Below are 15,623 nucleotides of genomic sequence, written 5' to 3'. Positions count from 1 at the left end.
CCTTTTTTCAGATAATAGTACCGAATTTTGGGACACAGATATAAAATGGTTTTCCCTGCTGGAAAGTAGCAGCTGGCTTGACATAATCAGGTATTTCAAGGCGTTGTTTTGCTCATGAATTACACAGTTCTCTAAGCCAAAGTAGTAGAGCAGGACTTCCCTGGTGGCACAGTGGTTAAGAATCCACCTGCCAATGCAGGGGACACGGGTTCGAGAAGATCCCACATGCCGCGGAGCAACTAAGCCCATGCGCCACAACTACTGAGCCTGCACTCTAGAGCCCACGAGCCACAACTACTGAAGCCCGCGCGCCTAGAGCCTGTGCTCTGCAACAAGAGAAGCCACTGCAGTGAGAAGCCCGCGCACCACAACAAAGAGTAGCCCCCGCTCACCGCAATTGGAGAAAGCCCACGCTCAGCAATGAAGACCCAAGGCAGCCAGAAATTTTAAAAAAGTAGTAAAGCAACCTGACAAATAATTTAACTGTTTTCTATTTCACGGTTAAATATTCTTAGATCACATATTCTGTTCAGGGCTCAGCTGGCTTTTACATTCATTATTTATTATTTCTGTGCACATCTGATGAGAATTTACAGACATGCTACCTGTCCATACAGAGATCTGCTCCCTAGACTATAGACTAGGGATGGGAAGCCTACAAAAAAGGGGACGTGGCAACCCAGCTTTCTAATTGAGCAGCAGTGCTCACCCCCAGGGAGGAATCTGGGGATTGAGAAGGGGAGGGATGCTGAGTTTCTGGGTTTGTTTTTGTTTTTGGCCGAGACCAGGGATGGAACCCACACCCTTGCAGTGAAAGTGCGGAGTCCTAACCACTAGACCTCCAGGGAATTACCTGGATGCTGAGTTTTTTACTGAATACCTTTTTAGAAGAATTCTGTATCTTATATGTCTCTTACCTATTAAAATTTTTTTTTTACTGTCATTAATGCCAATTAGTTATTTTTCATTTCGGAGTTAAGTAGAGATTCTGAGAAAACAGAATTTTATTCCCTTTCCTACTTCCCATTTTGAATAGCTTCTGTCTGTTGCCCTTAAGTAGAGGAGAGGGCAAAGGGAGGCGCAAAACAGAAATGATGACAGGGTGAGAGCAGGGGAGACAACAGCTCCGAAGAGAAGACTCCTCCCTTGCACCTAGCTCGGCATCCTCTCTCACATCTGCCTGGGAGTTTGTGCAAAGGAGCCTCAGGCCTCCAAAAACTTTTTAACAAATAGGTTTTGAGGAGCCTGCTGCATGTCCTTAATCTGAATATATAATTGCAAGTATTGTGATGAATGTTATAAAATAAAAGAACCTTTCCTTCCATGGGGTGGGTAGAGGTGAGTGTCCCTAAGCCGGTGAAGAGCCCAGGGAGGCGCCACTGCTGCAGGGTTACCAGTGCAGAAGGCAGAGCTGCTGGCAGCGGCAACAGTCTCAAACGCAGCTGCGTCGAGAGAGACAAAGGGGTTTCAGGGCACACTAGGCCTTTCCAGCCACACCAACACATTTAGCCCATGACCTTGAGTTAACAAAATGGACCTGCAGCACAGCCTCCAGATGTGGGTCTTACTGGGACTCACCAACACACTCAGATACGAATTTGCAATAAGTATTGCTAGTTTAGGAATCACGTAGCAACATTTTTACATCCATTTTGGAAATCCCTTCTGAAAATTTTAAGTTTCTAATAAGCAGATGAGTGTCTTGTAGTATCTGAATAGCATGAATGATAATTTGTTTCTTTTTGGAGATCTTCAGCATGAAACAGTAAATGAGATAGAAAACTGAAGATCATGTCAGATGCCTCTAAATTTCTTATTGTTCATGATACTAAGCTCAGGAACTAATACCTGTTTTTCTTGCCTCTCTCCTATGTAGACGCTGCCTGAAAAAAGCAATAGAGGTTATAGAATGTCTAGAAGCGCAAAACATGAACGTTCTTCTTTTAGGTAATATATTTAAAGCACAAAGGGTGGTTTCCTTTTTCCTTTACTTGGGATTCTGTTTCTGTATATAGAGATTTATGTAAGTGGAATTGTCTTGTAGAAGGAGGGAGCTGGTGTAGAAATCCTTCCATTCTTTTTACCCTGACCTTGGAATGCTCTGCTTTGGAGTTCATTGTTATAGTTTAAAAATAAGTTCTTTCACTTGGAACTCGGCAGACCTATTCGCAGCCCAAGAAGGAATTGTTTGGTATCTTTACCAAAGCTCACATTTCCTCATATTTTGAGGTTTTGTTTTATATTAACTCAAAGTTAAAATCTTTGGATGATCGTTTTTGTATGAAGAGACCCATGGATGGTTTAATTGTTATTTTTACATCTTTGTGTCTGACAACTTCGTGCAGTTGCCACCACGATTGGTGTGGACCGCGATTCCCTTTTCTTCCGTGGACTTAACTTCCTGTACATGTGGACAGGATATACACACCCAGAATGTGTAAAAGAAGTGTAAACCTCATGCCACAAAGATTGTTGGTGGAATTGGTTAGATCTGAGCTAAAATATTATCTGCTGTTTTGAATATTTAAAGTTTCTTATAGCCCCATGCTTTACATTAAGTAGACTGTCCCATGCTTTCATCCCCTCAGGCTTTTATCATTTTTCTGACACTCTCCATGACTGCTAGAATTTAGCTTCTGTGAGCAGACTGGAAATGTGTCCACCTGTGATTTCTGTACCTTCTGACTTAAATTTTAATACATGCACTGAGCACCTCCCATGTACAGAGCTCTATGCCTCTGCCTTCTAGAAGTTTGAGAGAGCAGGCCTAAGGGTGTTATTGAAAAAGATCTAATTAACAACGGCAGAACAGAGTACTGAGTAACTGGTGAAAAGGAGGGATGAAGATTGGGGGGCTGAGAGGTGCAAGTACCCAGGGCCAGACTGCACCAATCCCAGAGTTGCGTAGAATGAAATGGGGATCTTTAGTGGGTGAGGCTGAGCTCTCCTCACTCCCCGAAGGACTGCTGAGTTGTACCTCTGAAGTCTCATTCTCTAGCTGCTCTTCCTAGGACTCGCATGTGTACTGTTAACACCCTTCATATGCAAGAAGGAAGATTCTCTTAAAAAACGAAACTTGTTTTGGAAGGTGATAGCACAAGAAAGACAAATATAAAAATCTGCTTCTTCTGAACCCATGTGTTCCCATTGTTTAGGCTTGTTTCCTGGAGGAGAAGTAGGAGCACAGTGTAAGCGTGGCTCTGTAGTGCTTCGTGACCCGGGGTTCAGGAGGAGAGTTTAACAGTGCAAACACCTCCCTACGTAGAATTCGTTCTGAAGTTTCTCTAAACCCATGGCTACCAGCACCATTGTCCCCGTGGACATTTTAAAATAGCACCTTGAGTTGCACTTCTTGTGTAAAGTAGAAACCACAGGGCTGTAGACCTTGACTTTTAGGACCTTAAAACTAAGACAAATGCACGGATGTAGATGTATGTTTTTATTTGCTGTGAGTCATTTATGGTGAACCGGGATGTGAGCAGAATTTTCATCGTGTGGTTTTGTACCGTGCACCCCAGGGGTGGGCACATGGCTTATACTTACTGTGGAGAGTTTCTCCTCTAGGCTAGGCAGAAAGAAGCGGGCCCCTCTGTGCTCCCAGACAGAAATGGAAAGAGCCGTAGAGCTGAGAATCAGAGCATTTTGGTGCAATCCAGGAATGCTACCCTTTCTCCGAAGCAGAGGTAGTGGAGGAAAGGTGGCTGAGAAGCAGTTTTGCCTTGGAACAATGAGTTCAGTGATGGAGACCCTGACACACCAGCTGGAAGGGTTTTGAACTTGGTCTGTGGAGCCCAGCGAGTGCCATGATGTATCTGATTGTGCCCTCATCGTGTAGCACATTTGGACCCCGCATTCTGACAGTGGGTTTGCCATGCTGCATTTATTCATCAGTAACCAATCCATCTTTAGTGCCAGTGTGTGCTGGAACCAGTGCCAGCCAGGCTAGAAGCTATTTGTCTCTCAATCTGAAAACATTACCGTTTTTTCCCCACTGGCCCTGGCCTTTGGAGAATTAGCGCTTGACCGTCAGTGGGAGGCGCTGGTGTTGAGGCCCCTGCTGTTACCTGTGCCTGTGCGAGCCCTCTGCAGCTCTTTAACACTTGGTACCCTCCTTCCTCTCCGCGCTGCTGCTGGGCCTCCCTCCACCCCAGAGGAGAACGCTTCCGACCTCTGCTGCCTCGTTTCCTCTCTGGTGCAAGTGATGATGGACCCCCACTGTCGAACCAGGTTCGGTTTCCAGAGCCTTGTCCAGAAGGAGTGGATCGTGGGCGGACACTGCTTCCTGGACCGCTGCAACCATCTACGTCAGAGTGACAAGGAGGAGGTGAGTGTCCCCATCACAGACCCGGCAGCCATGGGGAAGCAGAGCCCCGTCTCTTCATTCATCTGTCTTCCGACCGAGGGCTCCTGCCTGCAAAGTGCTCGCCTTTTAGGGGCTTGTCAGGAAGGCTGAGGTCAGTGCACTGCTAGATGCCTTTCAATGCTTGAAACACTATTGAAACTCTTCCCAGGGGAGAGGGGTGTTTATTAACAGGTGTGTTCAGAGTCTTCTCTTCTAAATTGTGTACCCCAGGGGGGTATTATATTTCATGGTGGAAGTAATACTGATTTGTAAAACTTAAAATAAAAATGAACTCAGTGAGAGAGACTCCCACAGTTTCTGTTAATTTAGTCTTTGCAAAAAAAAAATGAACATTTAGGGTACAAGTTTCCTACAGAAAATACATAATAACGCAAAGTAAATTTTCCTTGCAGTAAACCCTTTCAAAATAAAGCACAGGGTTATGTGAATGCTATCCAGTACCAGGGCCTTCGCCATGGTAGCTGCAGGTCTGGGCCTCCGAATTCAAGCACTGCAGAGTTAGTGTTACAGTTCAGTTAGTGAAAATGAGCCCCCCAGGTTGGGGTGTACTTGTCTAGGTTACAGCGGTGCAAACTCCTTTGGCTGCATTATTAACAACTGTGGAAAGAAAAATGAAAACAGGTGAACTTTAATTAGATCACCTGCAGAGGTAACGTATGCTAGCAGGGCGACTGGTGGTTTTTCTTACCCCAGGTAATAAGCACGTCTGTCTGCGGTGCTGGACAGCTTGACACAGCGGCTGTGGAAACGGAGACGTGGCTCTTGCCCATAAGGGCTTGGTGTGTCCTGGGAGACCCAGCCCCCTCTCACTAGGCCTGCAGTTTCTTTCAGGACAGTTCTGTACTCATCCGTGTCCCATTGGGCTGAATGGACATCACCATCTTTCAGTCTTGAAAAGACTGCGTTTCTGAGATACTAATTTGAAAGGTTAATGGGACTCAAATAACATGACAGGCAGAAAGAGCTGATACTGTGTGGGGAAGAGTGTGCTTTTGTATATCTCGTATAGTTTGTATATCTTGAGAAAAGGGGGACTGACAGGCACCGTGTCTAGTGGAGCAAGAGCCCGAGAGCAGATCAGGTCTGTTTACCCAGTGTTGGGAGGAGTCACCCGTACTTTGTGAGCCCATTTCCCTGACTGTACAATGAGGTCCAAACATTTTACGCTCTATTTAAGTATGCTCTTGAACATAAAATGAGGTGTGAAATAAAGTTGCCCATGTAGACCTTTCTTTTCATCTCAACACTGACATACTGGAGTTTTGATAGAAAACTGGGTGGTCTGCTTTGTGATGTAATTGACACGGCACTGGACTTTGATTCAAGAGCTGGCTTCCGGGCTTCCCTGGTGGTGCAGTGGTTGAGAGTCTGCCTGCCTGATGCAGGGGACACGGGTTCGTGCCCCAGTCCGGGAAGATCCCACATGCTGCGGAGCGGCTGGGCCCGTGAGCCATGGCCGCTGAGCCTGCGCGTCCGGAGCCTGTGCTCCGCAACGGGAGAGGCCGCAGCAGTGAGAGGCCCGCGTACTGCAAAAAAAAAAAAAAAAGAGCTGGCTTCCCAGCTCCCGCCTCTCAGGAGCTGTGTGTGAGACCTTGGCCAAGCTCGGGAAGGGAGAGACTGTGATGTGGCCTGTCCTGTCCACCTGACAGGGTCACTGGTGATTGGACGAGGAGCAGTTGGGGATGACAAGGCACCCTCGAAAACTCTCATCTCTGCTATTAGAGGGCTTGCCTCTGAAGCTAATAAAAGAGGCCATCGCTTAAAAAAGTGCATTTGTGAAAAACGTTAGAAACTCATTTTTGCTGCTTCTGCCTTCTCTCCCGTCCTCTTTCTCTTCTGCGCCCTCATTGTCAGGGGTGTGGAGAAGGGAGTATCCACAGTATTTGAAGTAATTGAGTAGTATTTCTTTGTAACACAGTGCTACTAATGAGAAGAGTGGAATTCTTCTGTGGGGAACAGCATTTCATTTGTTGAGGTTCAGAGCTAGTGTTCCCTGTTACCAGGATCAGTTGCAAGTGCTCCTCTGTCAGTGCTGATTGACAAGGAGATTTTTACATCATCTCAGGAATGTCTTTCACGCAGAGAGGTCCTGCCAAGTCCTGATGTTAATCCACGGGTGTGTGGTTTCAGTTGACCATATTTATCGCTGGTAATGGGATGGAGTTGAGAATGTGAATCGCCTGGAATGTGTTTCCCAGAGAATATAGTGCCCGGGAGAGGTTATTCCCCAGCTGTCGAGGTGGCTGCCCCGAACCCAGGACCGCCGGTGCCCCTCAGTCACGTGTATCTCGTTTTCACGTAGGTTCCCGTGTTCCTGCTCTTCTTAGACTGTGTCTGGCAGCTGGTGCACCAGCATCCCCCAGCGTTTGAGTTCACGGAGACGTACCTGACCGTTTTGTCAGATAGCCTGTACATACCTATCTTTAGCACCTTCTTCTTCAATTCGCCTCATCAGAAAGATGCAAACATGGTAAGAGTCCCTCTTAGGAACCTGTGTATTGAAGAAGCCATGTCTCACAGGTAGGGTGCAAGAAGATTGATGATAAAAATGATCATTTTGTAACAGTGATTATATGCTGGGCCCTGTTCTGAGTGCTTTCCGGGTATTGATATTTAATCGTCAAGCACCCTGTGGGTCTGAATTATTATTATCCCTGAGGAGCTGAGGCACTGAGACAGTGAGTAACTCGCCCCGGGTCACATGGTAAATATTGGAGCCGGGAGCAAGTGTCAGAGCCAGGAATGAAGCAGATTAAAAGTTGTCTTTGTGAACAGGTCAGATGCCTTCTCTTCCACTCGCCCGATGCCTGGAGTGACTCTGAAGAGAGCTGTGGCGGAGCAGGGAAGCTAGGCTTTCACTTTCCGTCTTAAACGTCTTTAGTCTCCCTTGAGGCCGCGCTCCCAGGGCCTTAAGTCTGCGCCATCGGTGCTCTGACCGGCCCTCTGGGGGCCTCGGGGTTTGCTGGAGCTGGCTCTCCAGTGGGATTTTACCAGGCTCCACTCACACAGTCTCGCTGCTCACCAGCTTCGTGACCTCAGGCGGTCACTTCCATTTTCTGAGCCTCAGTTTCCCCAAAGGTGAATTGGAAAACTAGGAGTGACCTCACAAGGGTGCTGTCCTGGGAGACCGCGGCTGGCATGCGGCCCGCTGGGAGCAGCGCGTCCTGCCCCTCCCCACGCGGAGCCGTTAGCGCAGTGAGCAGCCCCTGGAAGGCTGGCTCTCAGGGCAGGCGGGGCGTGCCTTCCTGGGGCCCGTCTCCAGCGCCGTGTTTGCTTTCCTCAGCCCCGCTGGAAGCGCCGTGACCTGTGCTTGTTTTGGCAGGGCCGGGAAGGCCAGGGTGCACAAAGCAAGCCTTTGAATCTCCTCACCGTGTGGGACTGGTCTGTGCAGTTCGAACCCAAAGCCCAGACGTTGCTCAAAAACCCTCTTTACGTGGAAAAGCCAAAACTGGACAAAGGCCAGCGGAAAGGAACGCATTTCAAAGTAAGATGTGCACATGTCTAACCCCCTTCGTCTGCGCAGAGATCCCCATGTCTGTAAGGATGAGAGATACACGGACACAGTCTGCAGTCGAGATCGTGACGGGCAGATTGTCAGGGCCCCTGAGAATCCTTTGCCTTCAGCAGGCCAGCGTCTGTCCTGATGAGACGTAGCCATTAGCTGAGTGTCGCTGGGGCTGCTGCATGGAGTCGAGCATCTCGCCCCTGCCCGCGTGCGGTTGGTAGAGTAGAGGGGACGGCGATCATGGTGTGGGCTCTACTGTGCCATCTGTACCGGTTCACATCTTTAATAGCCAGGCCTCTCTTCACGCTAACAATGGTGTTTGCGACTAACGTGTTCTGTCAGGGGCCACAAAGTCTCTGGCACAACTTCCCGCATGCTGTTGGAGCTCGAAAACAGCCACAGACGCCCCGTAAGCAGACAGGCCTGGCTGTGTTCCAGTATTTACAAAAGCAGGCACCAGGCCAGATTGGGCCCGCGGGCTGTTGTTTGCAGACCTGGGCTGAAAACGACAGGCATCAAATTATTTGGGCCTCCCTTTAGATATTTGTTCCTGACCTTACTAGTTATTAACCCCGACGCTCCCTGGGTGATGCGTGATTTACATGGCATTTCCCGTTCAGTCTCCTGACCTGGACCCCCTGCCAGCCCCCCGACCCCATGAAAGGGAGAGCGGGGTGGCCAGTGGTGGCCAGTCACAAGTCGGTGCACGTCACTGCCTTCTCCACCGCCATCCTTCTGATCCCGCCATCCCACGGGGCTCCTGGGAGCCCAGCCCGTCCTGCTGTGGGAGCTGGCTCCGTTCTAAAGGGGCTTGGGGACCCAGGTGAGCCAAAGCCAGCACTCGCAGAAGGCACAGCTGCTGGATAACTTAGAGCTGATGCTTCGCCCTTCAAGGGTCCTCAAGCCCAGGCTGGGTGTTTGCCCTCCTGGCTCAACCTCTTTCCTGTCTGTTGGGCCAGAACTGCCCTGCGCTCCAGAGCAGTTTGGCCGGAGGTCAGTTTTTGTCAGCGTGCTGTGCCCCCTGGTGGCCGCACACACACTTCCCGCCTGGTCAGGATTGCAGAGCTGCTCCAGGCCCTCAGAGACTCAGAGACGGAAGGGAGGAAATAAAAGCTCCACTCGGTAAGACTAGAGTCCATTTCTCTGCCCAGGCCCCGTTGTTCTAAGTGTCCCTTCTTGTAGATGGGAGCAGAGGACCTAGGTTCCAGGAGCTGGCCAGTGGGAGAGACTTAAGCTGCAGGGTTGGGGCATCTCGGCTTGTACTAGCTAATGCAGAGCTGGCGCTGGGCCAACGAGGACCTGTGAAGCCTTTTGGTGAGGGATCTGGGCGTCAGGCTCGGGGCCTCTTGTTGAGTGGACAGGTGACCTTGGAGTAGTTCTGTAGAGACCAAAGAGCCGTGGCCGGCCAGCACGATGCACTGCCCTGGGAATTACCACTCGTGACCACGGGGTCCACTCAGGTGTGGGGTCCCAGCCTCAGCCCTAGGCCTTGACCAGGCTCTGGGGGCACAGTGCTGTTCACACCTGGCCTGTCTGGAACGCTCCGTTCACTTAGGGCTTCAGAGAGGGGCTTGCAAGACAAGGAGAGCTCTGTTAAGAGTCCAGGCTCTGGAGCCAGACTGTGGTCGTGAAACCACGTCTGGCACTTGGTAGCTGGGGCCTTTGCAGTTACTTAACCTCTGTGCCTTAGTTTTCTCATCTGTAAAATGGGGGCAGTAATAGTGACTTTGAGAACTGCGTAAGTGGTTGCACGTTAAGCGCTGAGCACAGAACCCGGTAGGCAGTGAACACTCTGTGGCTGTTAGGTTCCACCTGCTTCCCCTGATCCCTGACTCACCTGGATCACTGGAGAGAAGAGGCCGGCCCCCGACTCCTGGCCTTCGGCTCTCCTGCCCCCAGATGGAAAGTCAAAAATCCTGGTCATCTCTGACTTGGGGTATTGTGAATGGTTTTGCTTTCTACTTTGTATTTTTATTGTTGTTCTACATTCCATAATAAGGAAATATTTTTTATAAGGAAGAACCACTGGCAGGAGCATGTTAGAGAGTTAGGAGGCTAGCCCCAGAATGAAACTTCTATCTATTCTGATTTCAAATGGATACCTCAGGGGCAGAAGAGCTGGAGAGAAACAGCTTCTCCTCAGCTTTTTACCTTCTCCTTTGGGCACCAGGGGTCCCTCGTAACCGTCTTGACCATCTTCACAGCCCTTTCGCAGTGCATCCCCAAACGCAACACGTTGCTTTGGCTGCAGGTGGAGTTACCGACGAGGGCAAAAGTGTAAATGCTCTCACGTTTTCTACTCCGTGCAGCTCATCAGAGAGGCACATCCAGCCTGCTTAGCCAGTCCTCAGGTTTCTTTTGCTCCCGTCTGTCTCTGTCCAGAATCTTTTTGACTTAGGCTTGACCTCCCACTGGATGCCCAGTAGCCTACAAGTTAAGCCTACACATTATTTCAGTGGAGTGACAGGCTCTTCAGGTTGTCGGCAGCACTTCCTCACAGGTGGTGTTCAGACTATTGTGAAAGCGAACACTGTAAATTTCTCAAAGAAGAAACATATTGCTCCTTTCAAAAATGAATAGGCCTCATCCCCAAACTCCCCTAAATCATCATCAGCCTATCTTAACTTAAGCTTGTCCTTCACAAGTACTTAACGCCCCGCACCTGGTTTCACCCATTTGTTTATACACCCAGTGTGCACCTGACACGTGCATTGTGGCATAAACAAGAAACCCCCGCCCGCCGCTGCTTTCTCTCTGCGTGTGATAGCGTTGCAATGAACTTACGTTCACGGGGCAGTTCTGATATCTCATGACTTCTGTTAAAGCAGGATTCTGCCTTGATGGGAGCAGCTGTCACCGTGCTGTCCAGCTAACCAGAGATTTTTATTTGTGTTTTCTCTCAAAGCATCAACGACAACTTTCTTTGCCACTCACCCAATCTAAATCATCTCCCAAAAGAGGATTTTTCAGGGAAGAAACAGATCATTTAATTAAAAACCTTCTGGGCAAGAGAATTAGCAAACTGATTAATTCCTCTGAGGAGCTGCAGGACAACTTCCGAGAGTTCTACGACAGCTGGCGCAGCAAGCCCCCCAACTACCACGGGCTACTGCTGCCTCACATCGAGGGGCCAGAGATCAAAGTGTGGGCCCAGCGCTACTTGCGGTGGATTCCAGAGGCCCAAATCCTGGGTGGTGGCAGAGTGGCCACCCTGAGCAAACTCTTGGAGACGATGGAGGAAGTCCAGCGCCTACAGGAGAAAATCGAGGAGAGACACCACAGCCAGGAGGCCCTCCAGGCAGAGGCCGCCTCGCTGCTGAGGACCTCGGCCCGCCTGTCCTCCTTGTTCCCTTTTGCGCTGCTGCAGCGCCATTCCTCCAAGCCAGTCCTGCCCACCAGCGGGTGGAAAGCTCTGGGAGATGAAGAAGACTTGGCCAAGCGAGAAGATGAGTTTGTGGATCTAGGGGATGTGTGACTGGTCTGCTCAGTGGAGGTAAGAGAGGCGTGTCACAGGCTGAGGCAGGAGCCAGACACGTCTGCTGTGCTGAAGCTGACTGCTGGGAGGAAGCCTGGGCCTTCAGGAAAAGAGCTGGTCCTCATTTCCCTCTCCAACCCCCATGATTCTGAAAGACTATGCAATTAAAACCATAGCTCTAGTATTATTAGTGGAAAGGAGTTACTGCTTGACCCATAATACAACTGTGGCCAGTGTCTTCTGCATTAGTATCATACAGACCCTGCGGTAGCTGGTTTACTACTTAGAAAGGGCCTTGGTAAGATGTGCTTGGACTCCATACTGTCTTCAGATCTTTGCTGTGCCAGCGTGATTTATCCAGTCGTCGGGAGTAGTAAGTGTCTCTCTAGCCCATCTCGGCTTGGAACAAGTCCAACTTTACCTGATGTGTGTGTGGCAAGTTGAGAGATTCAAACAGAGGCGTTTAGATGTATGGCCTTCACTTCCAAACCTTAGCGTCTTTCCTTTCTGCGTCCTCTTGCCACGCGTGTCACCATCCTGATGTTTCCGAGCATCCTCAGGCTGTGTCACTTTATGTGGGACGGGGGACTGGCTCGGGGGCCGGCAGCCCCGGGTCCCCCGCCTGCTCTGTACCACTCGCCACTGCCCCTGCACGCTGCCCACCTTGGTGCACGTGGTCCCGGGATCTTGCTGCTAAACCTTTTGGGCAAACTGGGGGACTCCCTTTGGTTTGCCCAGAAGAGCTTCCACTTTTCTGGAGGCGTGCAGTGTTTGAAAGCAGTTGCTTTGCCTTTTCCTAATAGCACGCCGGGGCGTCAAGCGTCTGTGCCCGCCGTCCTCAGGACGGTTTCCCCAGATTCTGTTACCTTATAGACTGATGAGTAGGATCGCTGTTGAGCGTAGCTTTCATAGGGAAGCGGTCAAGCAGAAATATCAGAAGTGATGGTGATCACATAGTACCTCAGCGATTTAAAAAGCCATAGAAGAAACTTGACTATGCCTGGTAACCTTCCTGGATCTGCTGTCTAAATGATATATATTTTTTAAATGCAGGAAAGTACACTTTGTAAGGACCAGTTTTTTCATTCTCCATGGAACCCTGTTCAATTCCACAAAAGGAAGGGGAAAGAAATTATCTCGCATTAGAATGTTTCCTATCGAAAGTTTGCCTTTTATATCCATTCGTTCTCCAGTGTAGATCCCAATTTGAATATTGCCTGTTTAGAAAAACTTTCAGTTGCTTAAGGGCAATAAGAAATTTTGAAACTATTGACAAAGAGGAGTTTCTCGGTTTGCACTGAATCGTCTTTTGTACACACAAGAAATTGCTTTGCAGTCCTCCCCACACCATGACAGTGGAGATTTGAGGGGAGGGTAGGATTCATGCATCTGGGGCCAAACACATGCCCAGTCTTGGTTGCCTTAAGAGTCTCACTAGTAAGGTCAGTGTTGGGCTTGCAGTGGGGATTTTAAAATGACCCTAGTTCGTTGGCTACCTTCTTGTACGTTCTGTGGGCCTTCTTAAACTAGCACTAACCTCCCTTCCCTGCCCCACTGCCTCCCAGGTACACTATGGAGCTAACTAGTTTTGTTACCATATTATAATGGGAATATTTATACAGTAGCCTCTTCAGTCTTAAGATCTTAGTAATTTTCATTCCAAAAATGCCTGGTGTGATGCTTTACACTCCATAAGGTATGGTTTAAAGGCACAAGGTCACGGCCCCTGTCATAGTGGTTGAATGTGCATTGAAATATTTTTCTATGATTTTTTTTTTATAAAATTACGATAGAAAAATAAGCTGTTGTAACACGTAAGGTCATGACAGTTTATGTATTTATATTTGAAATCAGATTTCTATAAAGCCGTATTTGTGTACAGGATTCTCAGTGGGTTTATATATTGTGACGTTTTTATTCAAGATTGAGATGTGGATTATGCTTACCAGTAAAAGCTGAAATGAGACCATTTACTTTGTCTGAAATGCTGCACTGTGCACGTTTGGAAATGTACATTAACTTCCTGTATGTAATATCTTGAGTTTGTTTATACCTCCAAGTTTTTACACTGAAGATAAATTAGCTTTAATTACATTCAAAACGTTTTTTAAAAAAGGGAATAAGCTGTTGGGCTAAATCTGTATAAATGTGCTTTTTATTTTCTGGATGTACAATGAGAGTTTATACTTGTATTTCACTGCATCATATCCGATTGCAGAAATTAAAGCACAATTTACAATACTGTATTTGCTGTGGTGGATATAACATGGAATAATTACTTTCATTTAGTCAGTGTGTGTGTGTCTGTGGGTGGTCGATTGGTTGGTGGGTGGGTGGGAAACCAATAACCAAATAAAGATTTGGAATTTCAGGAGGAGATAAAATCCTGTGACGAAAAATAAAATAGGGTAGGAGCCCTACAGGGTGAGTAAAGGGAAAAGGTTTTTTCAGTCCCTGGAATTAAATATCACTGCCTCTTTGCTTTTGTGGGGATGTGTAAAATGATGATTCTGTTACTTTGTGGCTGGAAGGGATCTGAGTTCAGTTAAACCATGGAAGAGAGAAGCCTTCGCTTTTCCTCCCAGAGAGGATAAGCACGCTGGCCTGGCTGTGATGGTGTGTACAAGTAGGATTTTGTTCCTCATTCGCCAGTTTAGCGTTTACTAGATTGAGACCTGTGACTTGTGGTGGTTGGGAAGTTCCTCCCTCCTCTGCCCTTTCCTGCCCGTGGCCCTCTCCCTCTCCATAGCCCTGCTCTGCTTGCCCTTCCCCTGCTGTCGGCCAGCTCCAGCCTCCTGTGCGGCAGAGCTGACTCTGAGCCATCCCTGGAACTTTATAAGCCCTCACTGCTGCCCCACTCCCTTCGGATGTGTCAGTTCTTTGATACTTGTATTAAACTCCCAAGTATTTAGCAGTTCTGGCTCTACAGGCTCGCAGACTCCAGTCCTGTTTTCCACATTTGTTAACCAGCTCTTGGACTTGGGATGACTCGGCTGTCTCTCTCTCCGGGTTTTACTTGTTCCTTGGTTTCCAGGTGAGGGTCAGGGAGGGACCGGAGGGCAGGGGAGGGGAAGAGTGGGGCATTTTCCATCCAGTGTGAAACAGGACTGTGGGGAGAGGTGGCTCCCGTTGATAACAGACTCCTGGCTCGCCTGCCTTCGTGTCACCTCCTGTCCTGGAAGGTGAGTCGAGGGGCAGAGGGAGCCTGGACTCCAGCCTGATTTCCCAGCCCCTCCAATGGTTGTGGTCAACGTTGCTCAACAGGAGGAGAGGCTCCTCAGCTGTGCTTGTGCCCCCCTGGGCTCTAGAGCATTGGTGGAGCCCGCCCTGGGGCAGGACCACTGCAGGGACAGGGCCTGTAGTGACACAGCCTTCCACGTTGACCCTTCCAGCAACCTCCCCCAAACACACATACACTCTCTCGCCCTTAAAAATATTAGATGGGGATGGGAGACGCAAGACCCTGTTTGTGCCGTGGGCTCCAGTGAAACCAGGGATCGTCCAAGGGCTTACACAGGAGAATGTTGACAACCAAGCTGGCCACTGGTAATATAAAATAAGTGGTGAAATGTCATTTATATATTGAACAGGAAAGTAATTTGTTAGAGTGATGGTTCTGTAGCTTTAAAAACACAGACATCTTGGTCTCTTTTGTGGTTCAGGCCCAGGTTCTTTTAAATTCTTTTGTTTTTAAACCTCCTATTACACCGTCTGCCTTTAGCAGTTTAAGGATATGAAGTGTATAACCATATGGAAATATACACAGTAAGCTTTTGGCTTTCTTTTAGAAGAATCCAGTTTTGCTAGCCAGTCCAGCTTTTGTTAATAGTTGTTTGTTTTTTTTCTTTTAAATTTAGATTTGCATATTAGTTTTATGGAAGGCTGTGTGGCTTTTTTGTTTTTAGTCCCAGTCATTTTCCAAATGATCATCTTCACAGATGTTGGGGCCAGGCGAATGCAGGGCTTGCTTATCGCCAGCGCTGAAAGGGCACAGCGCGTGCCATTCGTGGGCTGGGAAGGAATGCTGAGGGGCCGCATTTCATCCCTCAGACTGACCTGAGGACCTTGGCCTGGAATGCACTGCGGTGCCTCAGGGAGAGTTGGACACAGCCCAAGCCAAACTACCTAGGATGAAAAGCAGTAGTTTTTCTGGGCTGAGGGTAGAGGTATGGGGACAGGGCTGGGCTGGGAAGGGGGCCCGAGGGCTTGTTCTGGAATGATGGTAGCATTCTACATCTTGATCAGCGTTTGGCTTGTACAGGTGTGTGCCAAAACTCGGT

General features: G+C 48.7%; 1 protein-coding gene across 2 annotated transcripts in view; it reads left to right on the top strand.

The window, feature by feature from the left end:
* The window catches only part of MTMR12 (myotubularin related protein 12), a 65,690-nt gene extending 52,101 nt beyond the window's left edge, over positions 1–13,589 (top strand). The window contains exons 11-16 of one of the 2 annotated variants that reach the window (XM_019930189.3): positions 12–90; positions 1,877–1,947; positions 4,152–4,324; positions 6,666–6,833; positions 7,647–7,847; positions 10,774–13,589. In XM_019930189.3, the coding sequence (XP_019785748.2) occupies positions 12–90; positions 1,877–1,947; positions 4,152–4,324; positions 6,666–6,833; positions 7,647–7,847; positions 10,774–11,343 (1,262 nt within the window). In that variant the 3' untranslated portion in view covers positions 11,344–13,589. The remainder of the gene's footprint in view (positions 1–11; positions 91–1,876; positions 1,948–4,151; positions 4,325–6,665; positions 6,834–7,646; positions 7,848–10,773) is intronic. The other variant, XM_004319594.4, reaches the window with a different exon arrangement.
* Positions 13,590–15,623: the final 2,034 nt, after the last annotated feature.

Source organism: Tursiops truncatus, chromosome 3 (assembly GCF_011762595.2).
Source record: "Tursiops truncatus isolate mTurTru1 chromosome 3, mTurTru1.mat.Y, whole genome shotgun sequence".
In the NCBI taxonomy this organism is placed as follows: Eukaryota; Metazoa; Chordata; class Mammalia; order Artiodactyla; family Delphinidae; genus Tursiops; species Tursiops truncatus.
Note: the sequence above shows the minus strand (reverse complement) of the source record. Positions and strands in the feature narration are given on the sequence as shown.